The sequence below is a fragment of the Vigna umbellata genome, chromosome 5, assembly GCF_029865625.1.
Source record: "Vigna umbellata cultivar VRB3 chromosome 5, Vumbellata_1.0, whole genome shotgun sequence".
NCBI classification, from domain to species: domain Eukaryota; kingdom Viridiplantae; phylum Streptophyta; class Magnoliopsida; order Fabales; family Fabaceae; genus Vigna; species Vigna umbellata.
The window spans coordinates 23,423,836-23,440,975 of NC_142169.1; the positions used below are offsets into that span (position 1 = coordinate 23,423,836).

At 34.8% G+C, this 17,140-nt stretch overlaps 2 protein-coding genes across 2 annotated transcripts; both read left to right on the plus strand.

Annotated features, from left to right (window-relative positions):
• Positions 1 to 646: 646 nt before the first annotated feature.
• Positions 647 to 10,228, plus strand: LOC124827220 (uncharacterized). Its single transcript, XM_047300232.2, has 9 exons — positions 647 to 1,333; positions 1,614 to 1,754; positions 3,012 to 3,392; positions 6,541 to 6,645; positions 7,714 to 7,854; positions 8,420 to 8,623; positions 8,806 to 8,898; positions 9,032 to 9,143; positions 9,791 to 10,228. The coding sequence occupies exons 1-9, from the start codon at positions 857 to 859 to the stop codon at positions 9,832 to 9,834; spliced, it is 1,698 nt and encodes a 565-aa protein (XP_047156188.1). The 5' UTR covers positions 647 to 856; the 3' UTR covers positions 9,835 to 10,228.
• A 2,256-nt stretch (positions 10,229 to 12,484) lies between these two features.
• Positions 12,485 to 14,474, plus strand: LOC124827215 (Pectin lyase-like superfamily protein). The gene is made up of 5 exons (XM_047300224.2): positions 12,485 to 12,870; positions 13,146 to 13,317; positions 13,416 to 13,622; positions 13,725 to 13,984; positions 14,157 to 14,474. Exons 1-5 carry the CDS (start codon positions 12,503 to 12,505, stop codon positions 14,308 to 14,310), a joined length of 1,161 nt encoding a protein of 386 aa, XP_047156180.1. The 5' UTR covers positions 12,485 to 12,502; the 3' UTR covers positions 14,311 to 14,474.
• Positions 14,475 to 17,140: the final 2,666 nt, after the last annotated feature.

Consider the following 17,140-nt stretch of genomic DNA (forward strand, 5'->3'; position numbering starts at 1 on the left):
AATATGTTTCTAACAACCTAATATCAAAGTGTGCTAAATGTTTATCGTTGAATGAATATCTTTATTCATAAATTAACCATATTAAGGTAGTGTAATTTATGTTTAATTCAATTTCATTAAATTCGTGCATAAAAATTGAGAAAGATCTAATAACATGTAACACGAAATCTAAATTTAAATCTTGACGAGAATAAACTATAATTTTTGACGAGTGTAAACTTTTATAATTTTAATATCGTATTTAGGAAGTAGTACTTACGTCTAATTCAATTTTGTTGAAATTTCTCCCATTTATACAATATAAGTTGGCTTTATGACGTGGATTCTCAAGATAAGAAGTTGAAGATCTCTGAGAGAAGCAAAACTAGATTTGATATTTGCATAACCAAAGATCCTCTCCAAGCTAGATTTAATTCTGCTTTGTAGTTCATAACTATTTAACGAAGCAGGAAAAGTAGAAGAGGAAAAAAAAGCATTTAATAAAACAGGAAAAATGCAAAATGTAGTAGTAGCAGCAATCACGGAGGTTCTCCTTACAGTCCTCGCTCTCAGTGTTTGTACCTCAATGAAAAATTCCGTGCCAGAACAGATATTACAAGAGAGATAGGAGTGAGTAAGTAAGCTCCCAGTACAAATGCCTTTAAATGTGATCTTAAAATTTTACCAATTGCCACTGTTCAGAGGAGGCCAATCATACTACGCCACGTATGATCTTAAAATCATACTCCATGAGGTAAACCCCACCAGAACGCTCCCGCATCTCTCTTCTCCCTCTACTTGTGCCCGAATCAAAGATCTGCAACTCTTTCTCTCTCTCACTGTCTCGTTTTCCCATGTTTTTTCTCTCTGACTTGCCATGACGGAACCAACGGAGCCATCCACCTCATCTTCATTGGCGAGGGACCCAAGCACTGTGATTCATCCAAGGCGCGAGCCCTTCGAGCACGGTCTCTTGCCAATCCCACGACTCATCTTCTCCGACCCCTCGCAAACCCTAATTCCGTTGAAGCAAAAGCTTCTACAGTTATCCTCCAACCACCGAGTCGACTCGGTGGCCATTTCCGACTCACTTCAGATCTCCATTGAGCACGCCAGGCTCGTCCTCGACACCCTCGCCTCGATTCTGCACTCCGACTCCGAACCTCTCACCGCCGCGAAGTTCGGAGAAATCGATTCAGTCGGCGTCGACGTGCATGATCTGGTATTGTTTCTCTACATTCAATCCTACAAGAGACTCCTCCCGCGGACGCACAAAGACTCCGCCGCCATCGCCGATGTCTGGCCTTCTACTTCCGCCTTTGATGGCTATTTGTCCGCTCTCTCGCCGCTTCAGGTGAATCGTCGTTTCAAATTTCTGTGGCGTAATTTGACATAATTTGATGTTATTTAGCGTTATCAGGCATGGAGGTGCTGTTCTGGACCAATGCATTGCATAATTCCTATAATATTTTATTGATTTCTCTTGGCTACTTTCATATTTTAAACTTTGGATTTATGGCTGTTATCTGGTACTTTTTTGTTCATTATGATTCCATTTTTATTTGACTTCGTCATTAAGCTGTGTCTATTTCGTTTGGAGTGATTCTTTTGTTGATTCGGTGAATCTTTTGCAGCTTGTACGCAGCAACAGTCGGCGGTTTATGCCTTCTCAGGCCGATGAAGAGGCACATCAGTTGTCGTATCTGCAAAAACACTTGGCTAACATAATGTCTCTTTTAGCAGAGCCAGTAGAGGGAGAAGGCGAAGAGTCTCTGGTTTGTTAATTTACTGTATGCTACCTTTGTTGCTGATTTTAGCCGCAGTTCATTATTTCTTACATTCCCAATACCAGACTTAGCATATGGGATCCATTCCTGTTGAGGTTGCGTACTAACCTGAAAGTGACCAAGTCCGGTGTCATGGAAGTTATTTTGCATCGTTGGTTGTATGTTTTTTTCGAATACAGCTGTCGCTCCCAAATCTTTAGCTCCAGTTAAATGATGTTATTTGTTTTTCGCTTAGTCTTAGTGGTCTATTCTTTACCCATTTTACATGCATTTCATCCAAATTCTATGTGCTTACAGTTAGACATTAGCTGTTAAGTTGTGCAGATAGATACCTTTTTGCATCCCATTACAGTACGGCCACAAGTTTATACTCTGATTTTATGACTTTTCACTAGCTTTGCATTACGGAGAGCAAAAACATGATTCTATTGTATGTCCCATTCGGATTCTAATTTGATTTAATTGGGGTCAATGTGGTTTACATGGAAGAGTAAGAACATCATGCAATTGCTACTACATTTGGTCAAAATTCTCGTGTATAATTCATGTTTTATTTGTGGGTCACAAACAATTTATCAGTGATGTATTTGTTGGTGAGAATGAGACTGGGGTTGTGATCTGCTGTGAGAGCTTCGGTTTTATGAGTTATCGATGTGTCAGCTGACATATTAGTGAAATCCACCTGTTAATTTATGCATGCCTAGAGAGAGTAACGTAACAAGAAATTTTATTTTTTACGGACAATCAGCCTTTTCTTTTGACATGGGGGATAAAAAAAGGCAAGTGGCTTGTTTGCCATGTCTTCATCCTTATGTGGTATTAATTTGAGAATATATTCTTTCTTCTACTTAGGTTCCACATACTAGTATATCACATAGTTAATCATACAATGACCTTTTCATTTGGGGAATAGTATATTGAGTCAGCTTTGAACTTCTTTTTTTTAAATCTACTGAATTCAACTGTAACACAGGCTTAGTACAGTAGTAAAGGTTACTGCCCCAAGTCCTGGAAATAGTTTCTCTGCATTCTGAAATAATGTTGCCTATACCTTCCAGATCCCACTAGTTTGGAGCCTCATAGACTGTCACCCCTTTGTTAGTGAGCTAGAATTTTAGGCTAATAGCATTTATTTGCTATTATAGTATGAGGAGTTTTGTGAATGATTTATGTTTTCATTGATTAAAATTTACATATGTTTTTCTTGTAGTTCTTACTTCTATTATTGTATTGCTTATGTGGTAGGTTTTAACAATGGATAGATTCGAGCATCTTGGGTTTCTATTTCAGTTTGGTGATAAGGGATTGGAAGGAAATTCTTTTAGTCAATGTTCTCCTTTTTTTGCAAACTCAGACCCTGATATGCCTGCTGTTCCTGTTCCTGCTGCACAAGTTCATGATTGGCTTCTGCAGAACATAGTGGCTACTTTGGAATATATTTCTGAACGAACTTCTTCTAAGGAAAATGGCCCATCTAGTGCCTCTGATCAGGATGTTGCCATGACTGATGCAAGTACTGTGTCAATTAAGGTTTCAACAAGTAATAGAGGTGCTAGTTTCATTGAAGGGATATCTAAATCATCATATACAAAGAATGCATCTGACATAAAAGGTTCTTCAGTGAAGGTTTGTCTTAAACTTCTTTTCACATATTTTTTTTAAGTGTCAATTTGCTTGTAATTTGATTTTAATTTTTGATATATCATTGAAGCTATTGATCCTATGTAAGATTTCAACCCTTTATTTTAGTTGTTTCATATATAACTACTTATAAGTACAATTGCATAACATTTCCAAATAAACATATTATTCTGAATGAATAGCTATTTTGCTCTAACTTAATGTAATAAAATGACTAGTGCTTGATTTTGGGTATGATTAAGAACTTTAGTCTAAGGCAACCAAAGCCTTTAGCTCATTCAATACCAAAGGAGTTGTGTGAAGCTATCCAAAGATAGCTACTTGACTACTTGAGCATATTCGATACCAGACAAGCATTCATTGGCTACCATAACTACTCAGATCATATATTGGCTTCCTAACTCCTTTTAGGATTGCTTATGAGAGAATCATGTTCAAGAGAACTATGAAGATGCAACAGGACCTAGTAAGAAAAAGAGCTAGCAGCAGAGATGATCCCTACAATGGCTATTTGAGCACCACTTACTGTTTGGATCCTATGCTATTGATGACCTGCCAAGTTTCTCCTAGGGCAAGAAACCTCTTATCGTCCTCAGTTGAAATTCGTGCACGTAAAAAGTTACAAGATGGTGCATTTTGTAATGGTAGAAAGAGGAAAGGCTAAGTGAAATGGTTAAAAAATTGCTTAATGTGTGGCCACTAGTCATTCGAATTTCTTCTTACCCATGTTACTATTCTCACTGGACATTTTTGACTATATCTTTACTTTCACTTTCGTACTCAACCATCTCTCTCCTTAGTCTGATCTAGCCTATATTGATTAAGAGGGCTGAAGACCCCTTTTATTTTATTAATGCAATTTTAAATTCAACGAAACTTTCTCAATTCCAATGCAACTTCATCCACTAATATAGAAAATTCTCTAGTTTTCCATTCTCATGAGGTCGGAAAGTTTATTGGCAACAAGTCGACACAAAGTGATTCATCACACTCAAACATTAGGTGATCATTCGTTAGGGACACTTTATAGATCATTAAATTCCCACAAATGGAATGAGTAGTGGGTCCATGTAAATGATTGAGACCTCGGAAACAACAACGCTCCTTTCTTATATGGAGTTTTGGAACCCAGGGAAATTTTTGAGTGAATTGTATCTTCTGTGTTAGTTGACCTAAGCCGCACCATTATGGGGTGAGGCTCAAGCTCCAAACTGAATGTGGGACATGTTTCTACCTCATACAACTCAGGCTGAAGACCGGGGAAGTTTAGGAGAGATGGGGAAACCCAATAGCTACTGTATTAGACAATGATCGAATTAGCAAGCCTAGCAAAGTCCCCTCTAGTAATAGCACTATAGTCCATCCTTATTAATTCGCAAGGAAGCATCTGCAAGTCAAAGGAAAGCGAAAGGTTTGCTCGACTAAGAGAATGAGTGGTAGTCAGTCCCTTTCAAGAAAATTCTATTCCATACAGGGATGTCAGTTTAGCATCATAGACCTGAGATTCTTTTCCGGGCATGTGTCCTAGCTCGGAAAAACATGCTTTCTTGCCTTTGGAAGCAAGTTATAGAATAGAACTCGTAACTTTCTTGACTGACTATTTGTCACATTTTGAATTGGTTCATTCTCTTGGAAGAACTTCCTCACAGGACTCTCGACATGCTAGCAGTCCGATCTAGCTGCCAAATAGACCAAATCCAGTAGATAATGAGGTCTTTCACTGGTTGAGGAAAGAAGACGACAAAGTAGTTACCTTTTAGGCAGTTCGGGTTTTTTGTGTCTGACTTTCCCAATGATTGAACTTTCCCTTAGCGGTTCTCTCTCCTTGCATAGGCATAAGTGATATGACAAGCACGCTACAGAACATGAGTTCGGGCATGATGCTCAATAGGGCATTTGTGGTAGACTATTGAGAATTCCGGAAGTATGACTCCAATCTCTTGACTAGCAAGTCTTTCAAATTCAGTTAGCAGAATTCCCATAATTTTCTGTCTGAAAGTTTGAAATTTGGAACTGCTAGTGTGATTAATATCTGAACATTATGTGTGTGTATATTTAGAACTACCAGTGTTGGACATCATTGTTTCCATATTCTGTGTTGATCTTGTTGTTAACATGCATTAAAGACCTGTACCTTGTTTTCTAATTGCTGCACTGGTTTTACAGTAGAAGAAAGGGAAGGAAAAATCAGTTAGTGGCAGGTTGAGTAGTTACTCAGAGTGGATCAATTAGATAAATAAGGGGAAGAAGAGGAAAACTCAGAATAAGCCATTAAAGAAATTGAAAGTTTGTAAGGAAAGAGAAACCTTGAAGGAGTTATTTTCCTCATATCCTCAGTTCAATAAAATTGTCCATTTCCTTTGTTTCTATAAAATTCCATTTCTCTTTTCAGGTTTTTAAAAATTATATTTTCTTTTAAATGATTTATCATTACAATTGAGTTTTGACAAATAAAATTTTCAAAGTCCTTTCAAGCTAAATAAGAGAGAGATTGTAGGTCAAATGGGCCTACACTGAAAAGCTTTGGAGTGAGACATTTTTAATTTTTAATCATTTTGTTAGAATAGGTATTAAATATAGGTAGGAAATACGCAGTTGTTTTGGGAAATGCTATATGTACCTCTGAGCTATACCTATCTTTGTACCTAAGTATCTATGATTGATCTTTGATCTTGTCTATACACATTGTATCATGATTCTATCAATATAAATATGAGAACATATGAGAGGAGTATTCAAGCTCTCAAGTACCCTTAAATACAGTCTCCTTTATTTATCTTGACTCATAAACCTTTACATGCATATTGATATTGGTAATATAAACTTTGAGAAAACGGGATAAAATAATCAATGCTTGCTGATCAGTTTGTATTGGGTTTGATTGTTAGTTCAGGATGAGTTAAAATTTGAACATCCATACAGGCAGTTTAAGCTTTTTTGTGACAATTTTCCTTGAATAGAAATGTCTGGATAGCTTATATTTTTGAAGTTTAGGTTGAGTGGTTGTGCTAAAACAATTTTTTCTGCTCTCATTCAGTCTGCTTATGCATATTACTTCATACAGTTTTGGAAACTGAGAGATCTTGAATTTTCACCATAGAATGCTAATAAAAATTATGTTTGATCATTTCAGGTTCTTAATTGCCACGAGTCTTCCATCTACATCCTAGCACCAGTGAGATACGCCACTGTCTATGGATGTTCGGATGCAACAATAGTTCTTGGAGCAGTTGGCAAGGTAGCAATTTATATGCATCTAGAAGGACAATTGGGAATGTGTTTAGACTAGGGAAATGGAGTTGGTTCTTTCTCTTAGGAGCTAATTTTGATAAACCTCCCAATAAAGTACTTAATGGAGGAGAAAATAATATGAATCAAAGAAAAATAAAATATATCAAACTTATTTTATAAGTTAACCTTTGCATCGGCTCTCATATAGGACTGTTGAAAAAAAATTGAACTGAACTAAATTGATGCTAAACTGAGTTGCATAAATAAAATTTTGTTTTAAAAAACTAATGGAACTAAATTGTTATTTTAATTTAATTTTTAAAAACTGAATCGTTCTTAAATATAACTGCTTGAACCAAACTATAACTATAATTTATTCTTTTTACCTATTCAGTTTGTTTTATGTTCTTTACCTACTAGTGTTTTGTAGAAAGGTTTATTCAAATTGAACCTAGGTATTTCTTTCCAATGTGAGCTTGAATATCATCAATTCCCAAGGCATACTATAACCACATATTGTCAAGGTTATTTTAGGTAATATAATAGAAAGGATAGAGTGAAAAGATGCAAATGTAGCATTAAATCAGATAAATTAAATGTAAAAAAGTATAGACTTCAACTTTGTTGAGTGAGTGGATGATTATTGTTGCCTAAACTTATTTAAATGCAAACTTTCTTTTGTCACTGTTTCTTCATTACAAGAAGTTTGGAAGGAGTATTATTCTAAGTTGGTTTCACTTCAGTGAATCTGTGCTTGGTGAAGCACTTCCAGGTATATGGGATGGTGATTACTGATGTTTGCCCGCTCTTATGTATGTACATTAATATGATTTTCAAGCATCGCATAAACCTTTCTATGAAGTACTTTTAATTGAATTTGTGCTTTAAAAGAGGCGATGCAATTATTTACTTGTATTAAAAAAAACCATTGCCTATGCATATGTGAGCTGTCTATGTTTGGAATGACTTGGTAACTGAAACATTTTACCAATCTTATGCTTACCACGAGCATGAGCATAGCTGGCATTTGAAGTAGCGGGAAGGAAGTTGATCTCCACCGTTTTTTCCTTGACAGGCTGTGAGAGTAGAACACTGTGAACGTGTTCATGTAATTGTAGCAGCAAAACGTATTTGTATTGCTAATTGCCGTGAATGTATTTTCTTCTTGGGAGTGAATCAGCAACCACTTATGCTTGGTGATAACCATAAGCTGCAGGTGAGCTTCTTCATTAGCTGTTGCATTGCCATATTGTGTTTTTTACATTTGAATGTTACTTTAAAATTTTGGAATATTGTTTAGGTCTCATTTGGGAGGCACATATATAAAATACAAATTGATTGATTTTTATATATCATATGTTGCTTTATAACCGAGCACTGCAAATGCTCTTAATTCTTGGTTATAGAGAGATTATAGTTATAATTTATACTAGTGTTTTTAAATTATATTAACTCAGGAAACAGTCTCCTACCAATATGTTATTTATAAGGTGTTGCTAATTAAAGCAGAGAAATAGATCAAAAGGTTAATTCAGTAATTAAGCTTTAAGTAATGAAATGGATAATCTTATAACAGTCTTACCAGATTAGTATATTTGAGTCTTTGCAAGAGCAAGCATTGGAGTTTATCTTACAAAATATATTACGAAAAATTGGTCTGTTACAAAAAGTCTACTTTTTCTGCTCACACTTATGCTTCTTCTAGTTTTGCTAGCTTATAATTTATCCTCACCCTACTCCCGTGCATTCATTCCATAAGAACTTCCTTTCACTATTAACAGGTGGCTCCCTATAATACTTTTTACTCCCAATTGGAGGAGCATATGAATGAAGTTGGAATTGTTCCTACAGTGAACCGATGGGATGAACCTCTTGCATTGGGCATGGTTGATCCTCATGATTCGTTATCTCATCCAGCAGGTGGCTCTGATGTTCAAGCTGAGTGTGCTACCCAGGTGGACCCTGATCAGTTCACTAGTTTTGTGGTAAGGACGTTATTTTTACACTGACTTTTAGGGAAAATTAATATTTTTATTTTTAAATTGTATCACATTTAATGGCTGGTATCTTGTTTCTGATCTTTTTTGGGATGAAGAATCTTCAAGGTTCATATATCTTCTTTATTTAGTCATATGCTTTGTTTTTGGTCCATGCTATTGGCACACAGATTCCGAACTGGCTTGGAGGAGACACCACTGGGTCTGCAGAAGGCAATCCATTCACGCTACCAGATGCTTACAAGGCATCTCAGCATAAAAATGTATGGCTAGTGTCAATTGACTAATATATTGATTGGATTTCCAAATTTTATAGCAATCAAACTGTATGCTTATAAGTGCTGTATTTTATGTGAAATATGTTTTCATTTGAATGAAGTTGTATCTTCTCTGCAGCACAAAAATTTAGGGGAGATACGGCAACTCATAAGGGAAGCATCTTTAGAAGAAAGTCGCAAACGAGAGTTGTCATCTGCACTCCATGTGTACTTCAAGGACTGGTTATATGGTAATCGTCTGTCTTTTTTATTGTTGTGTTTTATTCCAAAACATGTGACTTTTGCCTTTACAATGAACACTGTCTTCCCATTTAAGCAAATTTTTTTGAAAGTCCTTGAAGTTGAACCTTGGACTAGTTCTCTACCAGGCTTATGATTTCTCTGGTATATGTTTAGTGGAGATTCACTGATACGTTTTATTATGAAACCTACAAATGACACTGAATTAAATTGTGAGTTTCATTTAATAGTTAGGGAACAATCAATATTGCTGCAATTGGGCAGTGGTACCACAGAATTTTCCATTTTCTTAATAGCATTGGCCTTTTGGTGTTCTTCCTCTGCATTGGACGAAACACAATTTAACGGCACCGGTAAATGATTATATCCGTTAAGTTTTAATCAACCGACTATGCTATCTTATATTCAATTATTCACGGTCAATGTTTCATCAAGTAACGTGGCTTTTAATGGGTTTGATTTTTCTCTTTCTGAAGAAACACCTGCTTCCATTTAAGCAGATCCAGCAATAATCACCTATCTGATTTAGTGATTTAAGCATACATGCATTCATATTTATAGCCTAACATAGGTTTCAGATATTGGCAAGAGGCAGCTACGCAGATAATGCTAATATATTTGTTTTCTGTTGTGGCAGCTTCTGGAAACATTCGTCAGCTTTATTGTCTACAAGGCGATTGATCTTTGCCAGATAGTGCAATGAGACATTTAGCATTAATGATGGTACAGGAACAAGGTTTCTGGCTTCCTTTTTGAACTTCCTCTTCAATTCCTCTCGCCAATTCTATTGGCTGCACGGGTAGCTGAGATCAGATGACGTGAATTAGAGTGCCCACCTATTTATGCCGTGACATCAGAGGGGCACACAATCGAATGAAGAATACAGTTTCTAATCTGATTGTAATATTTTTTTTTTGTGAAAATAATTACTGTAATATTTTAGCCTAAATTAATGGCCTTTTGTGAAAAATTCCATATGCCAACATCTAGTGTACTGCATTGCATGTCTTCCAACTTCGAGCTGTTCTATTTAATTAAACATCCCGTGAATTTCTGTTGGGTGCTCTCTTGTGAATTAACTGTGTTGACGTTTATGATTTACTCGTACTAATAGCAATGGTGTATTTGAGATTCGTGGGCTGATCAGGTTGGTTAAGGGCCCGTCCCTCAGTTGCTGGCATTGTACAGAACTGATCCATTGTTTAACCCGATGTTTGTCTCCACTATTCTGGTTTAAGTTGATCTGGAAGTGACAGCTTAGTAGACGTTGGTGTATGGGATCGAAGTGATCCTCAGATATCTTTCACCCCGTGATTGTAATGTAACACTAGTATGTCTCGACAGCCTAGGCAATTGTTAAATTGAATAAGAAAATCACGTCTACTTTGCATGTAATTTCAAATCAAGCTGTGCTCTTTTATCCTGTGAATATCTGATAAGTGAAATGGTGAGGATGAGATACAGTAAGCGGTTGCAATTGAATAAGACTATCACCAGATTGTTCAATAGAATATTATTCAATTCGTTCTAATCCCATTCACGCCTTTTAACGAAATCTCAGTCAATTACAATTTGAAAAAAAATCATACTTGAAAAATCAATAATATTATATTATAATGAGATTCCATTTTTACAATTTTACATTGAATACCTCACTTTGCAGAACTAAAGTTCAAATACGTTGACAAAATCATTCATTTAGTTAAAAGTTGAAGTAATTAAAATAGCGTAAGTAATAAATAATCAGAATTATGTGTTAGATAGCTGTAACATTCAACTTTCGTTACAAAATATGTTAACATGAAGCGCAGTACACCTCACTATCAGAACGTAATTATGCGAATCATAGTGCAACTTTCTATAATACAAGAAGGAATCCAGGAAAAAAAGAACTATCTTCAAAGGAAACTAGAGCAGTAGAGTAAGTAGAGATGAAGGCAAGTTGTCTTAGTAACGTATATTCGAAACAAGTGATATCTTGAACCTCGTAAACGAGCACACACCTTGCTTAATGGATAATACTACCATTGGGATAAACAGATTGGTTTTTCCATCTCAACTCTTCCATTGTTTTGTTGGTCCTCAATTTTAATTACACATTCCTTATTCATGCTACACAGAACAAAATCAGTAGACACTACAATAAAAAATTTCCTTAGATTGTCACCAAACCAGCTCTGCCCACATTCTCTGACTGCCTGACTCAACAGAATCAATGTTCCTAAAGAATTACAAAACGTGGTTCTGCAGTTTGAAGGAGAAAAGTTACCCATGCTACATATAAAAACCAGCTTCCTCTAACTTATTTTCTGATTTGGTAGACCTTGAAAATGAAAAAGGAAAATCTCAACTAGATTAGGCTATATTAACACCTAATGCAAGTGCAGCGGAAATATATATGTAAGAATTTTATGCATCTTTTGTCCGTACATGCAAGGCATCTAGAAGTCCTTGAGGTGATAGCTAACAAGTCATACTTTTAACATTCTTAATTATTTATGCAGAACAGTGTGTTGACTCAGTATCTACTTAAGTCAAAACAATTACACATTTCAACTTTTATGAGGTATATGATTTGGTTTCAATTTACGAAATAAAAAAGGATTTCTGTTTATCTTTTTTCTAAAAGTATTAGAAATCTGTCTAAATATTCCGGGATCTGCTAAGAATTTTCAAACATGCATTATGTTTGTCATTGTTGGTAAATTATTCAGGTAAACTCAGTCTAGTCTCAGAAGCAGAATATGTTCTTTTTTTAAATCACAGAGGCCAAAACTTACATTCAGTTTATTACATATTTAAATTCCCTTCCATTCAGCTAATTGAGTTCAACTGCAGCTCCATTTTCTCATTCTAAACTACACTCTTAAAACCTAATGCATATAATCTTTGCTCTAGCTGTATTCTATATCATGAAATTCTTGTACGTGGAATGCTTTTAAAATCTTGGGTGATGAAATATAACTTATTTTGTACAAGTACTCAGAGGCATGAGACCTAAGCAATATTTCACTGACGCATAACAACATTAACGTATGAAAATCATTCATATATAGGAAATAACCTTAATCTTATTTCATAAAATATATTTGATAAGCTGATATAAAGACTGTCTTAATTGGTCTGCAATGTCATAAAAAGGTTGAAGAAAAACCAACCAGCTAAAAAGTTTGGTGAAAGTTGGAAAGTTCCCCAAGAAAGAATAAGGATGGGGTAGATTGAAAGACATGCCATTAAACCTTTCCCTTCAAGTGCATTTTTGACATATTTTTATTATCATATATATACAGATTTCCAAATTTTTAGCCTCATCCCTTTTCACACCCTCTCCTGCATTCAAAATCAGAAAATGGGTCCCCAAAGCAACCTTCTATCTCTTTTGGTTGCTCTGGCCGCAGTTTTTTCATCTTTGTATGTCATAAATCCAATTCCACAGTATCTAATAAAGGCCTTGTCACCTTCATCTGCATACTTGGGAAAACCTTTATCAGGGAACTTCCAAAAACATCACAAGAAACACCCTGATAGTGGGAACACCGATTCTATTTGTGATGATTTTCCACCAGGAATTCCACCTCCAAATACCAATAACACTTCGTATCTCTGTGTTGATCGAAAAGGGTGCTGTAATTTCACTACAGTACAAGCAGCCGTGAATGCAGTTCCAGATTTTAGTGTCAAAAGAACCATAATATGGATAAACAGTGGCATGTACTAGTAAGTTGATCCTCATCATCATCAACAAACCTCCTTTTTAAGCTTTCCTTGTTTTGTTTCATTGGGTTGAATCACTCCACTCCACACATGTTTGAAAATTCTTTTCCAGGACAAATCACTTGATTTTCTAAGATTCTCTGAAAAGTTTGATAAAATTCTAACTTACCATACATCTCGTTATGTAATTAAATGTCAGTAGAACATATATTTCCTTGAAAATAATTATTTTTAAGATAATCTTAACTTCATCTATGATGCCATTTATTTTTGGACAGTGAGAAGGTTATGGTGCCAAAAACAAAACCCAACATTACATTTCAAGGACAAGGCTACACTTCAACTTCAATTGCATGGAATGACACTGCATTATCCGCGAACGGAACGTTTTACAGTGGCTCTGTACAAGTTTTCGCCTCCAATTTCATTGCTAAGAACATAAGCTTCATGGTGAATAACTTTTACTTATATGTCTAGAAGAAAGACAATATAAATATATTATTACACTGTCACTGATCATGACACCAGAAACATTGTACTTGAAATAGAATTTAGCACCAATGCCAAGTCCTGGAGCTGTAGGGGCACAAGCAGTAGCCATTAGAGTATCTGGAGATCAATCTGAATTTAAGGGCTGTGGATTCTTCGGAGCACAGGACACCCTTCATGATGATAAGGGTCGCCATTACTTCAAAGATTGCTATATTCAAGGCTCCATTGACTTCATATTCGGCAATGCAAGGTCCCTTTACGTGGTAGGGTATCTTTATCTCAATTACTACTTTTACCATTGTGATTTTACTTGCTTTTCATGATAATAATTGCAATTTACAAAGACTGATAAAAAGTATGTACAGAACTGCGAAATAGTTTCTATAGCGAACCCTGTACCGGTGGGACAAAGGAGCATAAATGGCGCTGTTACAGCTCATGGTAGAGTTTCAGGTGATGAAAACACAGGGTTTGCATTTGTGAACAGTACAGTTGGAGGAAACGGTAGAATATGGTTGGGTCGAGCATGGAGACCTTATTCTCGTGTTGTCTTTGCCTTCACATCAATGTCTGATATCATTGCTCCTGAAGGTTGGAATGATTTCAACGACCCTTCTAGAGACCAGTGAGTCTCTTCTCTTCAACTTTGGTTATTAGTTAAAACAAATTTCTCATCCAAAAATGTTTGTAACATCCTCTTCAAAACAAACTTTTCCTCAAAATTATCTTCTTATAATCAATGTTTAAGGTTTATCCTATGTTGTATATACACTGAACACGTGCATGCATGCATGCAGGACTATCTTCTATGGAGAATATAACTGCTCAGGGTCAGGTGCTAACACGAACTCGAGGGCACCTTACGTACAGAAATTAAATGAAACGCAAGCTTCTGCTTTCCTCAACATTACTTTTATAGATGGCGAGCAATGGTTGGAAACTTCTAAATAATCCATCTTGTTATTTCTTTTTCCATTCATGTATACAAATGTAAAATTAGTACACACGTTTAAACTAAGGGAAAAATAGATTATAGACATAATTAATTGAATTGTGTATGCTTTAAAGTGACAAACATTATTATTTACTAAAGATGCTTATCCAATGTTTCTTCATCATCATTGTACAACAGTTACTTTATCAAGAGTTGACCAACTCTACAGTTTCAACCGAAATATAGTTAATCACATGTAAACCTGAAATTCAATATGTAAAATTTTGCTGTGGATTGAGCTCATTAAATACTTGGACTATGGTAACAATTTTTTGATAATAGACTATGTGTCACTGTTTTATTGGTTCATATATTTAAAACGAACTAATCACAAGCTACATGCAAGCTATTGTAAAAAAATTGTCAAAAAAAAAAGTTGTTAAAAAAACATTTTCCTAAATACTTATAAACACATGTCATTTTTTAATTTAATAAGAATCACACATCTCATTAGTTTTCTCTTAAATTTTTTCACTATAAGTGATCTATATAAATAACTGGACTCTTCAATTCACTGTGTTATTTTTATTGAACCTTGACAACTTTTAAATAGGTGCAAATAGAGTCTATGACAAATACAAATAATAAAAACTGACAATAAAATATCAAGAGACTAAAAATAAAATCTACTCAATCTTATATCAACAAAATAAAATAATACTATTCCTAAATAAATGAAAAATCAAAATTACCCATCCCTATTTTATCTCTATCAAAATCAAGCTAAATATTACTAGACTCAAAACTAATAAAATAAGATTCAAAAGAGAATTATTAATAAACCTCTAAAATTTAAGTTTATCACAACAAAACTTCCCATAAACTTAAAATTTCCATCTTTTATTTAGTTTTCTATGTGCATCATTGCACATCAAGCTTGCTTCTTTAAATCATATTTGAGTTCTTCTTTTTTCTTATAGCCTTCCTATCTTTTATGTTGGTTGACTACTCTAATGCTTTGACCAACTTTGTCATGTTCGACTTTTCAATAACCTCGACTAACTCGTTTCTGACCTTAGGTAACTTATAAAAAATCTTGCTTGGCTTCTTTGCAACATTGACCGACTTCTTCATCTTGTCCGAAGTTTTACTCATCATATTTTTTGCTATCTTAGTATCCGATGTTCCCATACCTTGGTTCTTCTCAACTTCTTAATCTTCCTCTTTCCCGTTTTCATCCAGTTTAAGAACACTAGATGCTTCCTCATCCTTGTCTTTAGTCGCCTTTATCTCCTCAAGCTCAGCCCTCTATCCATTCATAATCTCATTAGTTTCATCTAGAAGCCTTCATATCCGCTGAATTTCTTCATCTTTTTGTTTGCATAATCTCTAGGTTTTCCTTCTTCACGTTTGCCACACAATTTACCGAGATCACATGCATTGTTGGGACTGAGCTCTCCATGTCCACACTCTCAGCATCTGAGCTATTTGCCATCAACAAGATTCCACACTCTTCTTCTGCATCTTCAGTAAGGAGATTTGTCTCCTCCTTTGCCTCAGCCTTGTTATACTTTGCAATGTGGCCAATTATGCTGACCAACCGGTTGCTTTTCACTGTCATTCTCAAAATTACCTCGGCCACGTCCACCTCATTCTCTGCCTCTAGGACCTCGGCTCTGAGTATTATGCGTTTCATTCGAGTCAAATTGTGTCTGTAGTACTTGGTCGAGAGGTTCAACCCGATCATTCCAACTCCTTCTCCTTTGTTCGCGGGCTTCTAATGACCCAACAAGTTCATCCACTGTGAGAGCTGACAAGTCCTTCGATGGCGCACATGATACTTTCAAAATCTTTTGTGAGTGATCTCAAGGGCATTCGTTCTTCATTCCTTCCGAGTTGGTTGGCCTTCTTCTCCACCACCGAGTTATTGATTACCTTCAACAGTAAAATATCAACATACTCAAAATAAAATCTACTTAGTATATCTCTATCTTACATCAACAAAATAAAATAACAACGCTCCTAAATAAATAGAATATCATAACTATCTATCCCTATTTTATCTCTATATCAAAATCAAATTAAATATTATTAGACCTAAAACTAATAAAATAAGATTCAAACAAAATTATTAATAAACTCTTAAAATTTAAGTTTATCCAACAATAACTTTACATTAACCTTACAAGGAGTCAACATTCAAATGTGTTAACAGAGTCGTTCCATACAATTCAAATAATTTATTTTAAAAGTTGGAGATCTTAGAATAATATGATGATAGCTATTGGTTCATTTTTTTTATGAATGTTTGACTGAGAGGGAATGAGGGAACACAAAAGTGAAAGGGTGAATGGAAGAAATATTATTTGAATGAGAAAAAAGAGAAAATAGAAAAAAAGTAGATTGAAAGTTTACTTTTTAAAATTATTCAATTTTAAAATATAAATATAATTATTTATTTTATTGGGAATGTTTATTTATTCATTTATTATTTTTTTAAAAATAAGTGAAAAGAAAATAATAAAAAGCAAAAAGAAAATGTGAAAAGAGAAATAGAAACCAGCATATTGATAACGGATTGAGAAATATTATATTAAAAATTTGAGTAGTTGTAATGTAATTAAGTATTGATATTGAATTTTTATGATGTTTTTTTTTATATATATTTCTTCTGATTTTTAACAAATTGTTTTGAATTTCACTATTTTTTTTTTAAATTCTACATTTTTAATTTTTCATCCATTTCTATTTTCTTCAATACAAAACGTTTTTGTAAAATTTACCCATAAATTTGCATGGAGTAAATCAAGTCCCTTTTAATTATTGATACAAATTTAATGAATGTGT

Excerpts from the sequence above, each read along its gene's own strand:
- LOC124827220 (XM_047300232.2), top strand. The coding sequence starts at position 857 with ATGACGGAACCAACGGAGCCATCCACCTCATCTTCATTGGCGAGGGAC. Across the intron at positions 1,334-1,613 it reads CCGCTCTCTCGCCGCTTCAG|CTTGTACGCAGCAACAGTCG; the intron begins GTGAATCGTCGT and ends AATCTTTTGCAG. Across the intron at positions 6,646-7,713 it reads TTCTTGGAGCAGTTGGCAAG|GCTGTGAGAGTAGAACACTG; the intron begins GTAGCAATTTAT and ends TTTCCTTGACAG.
- LOC124827215 (XM_047300224.2), top strand. The coding sequence starts at position 12,503 with ATGGGTCCCCAAAGCAACCTTCTATCTCTTTTGGTTGCTCTGGCCGCA. Across the intron at positions 13,623-13,724 it reads ATGCAAGGTCCCTTTACGTG|AACTGCGAAATAGTTTCTAT; the intron begins GTAGGGTATCTT and ends AAGTATGTACAG. Across the intron at positions 13,985-14,156 it reads AACGACCCTTCTAGAGACCA|GACTATCTTCTATGGAGAAT; the intron begins GTGAGTCTCTTC and ends GCATGCATGCAG.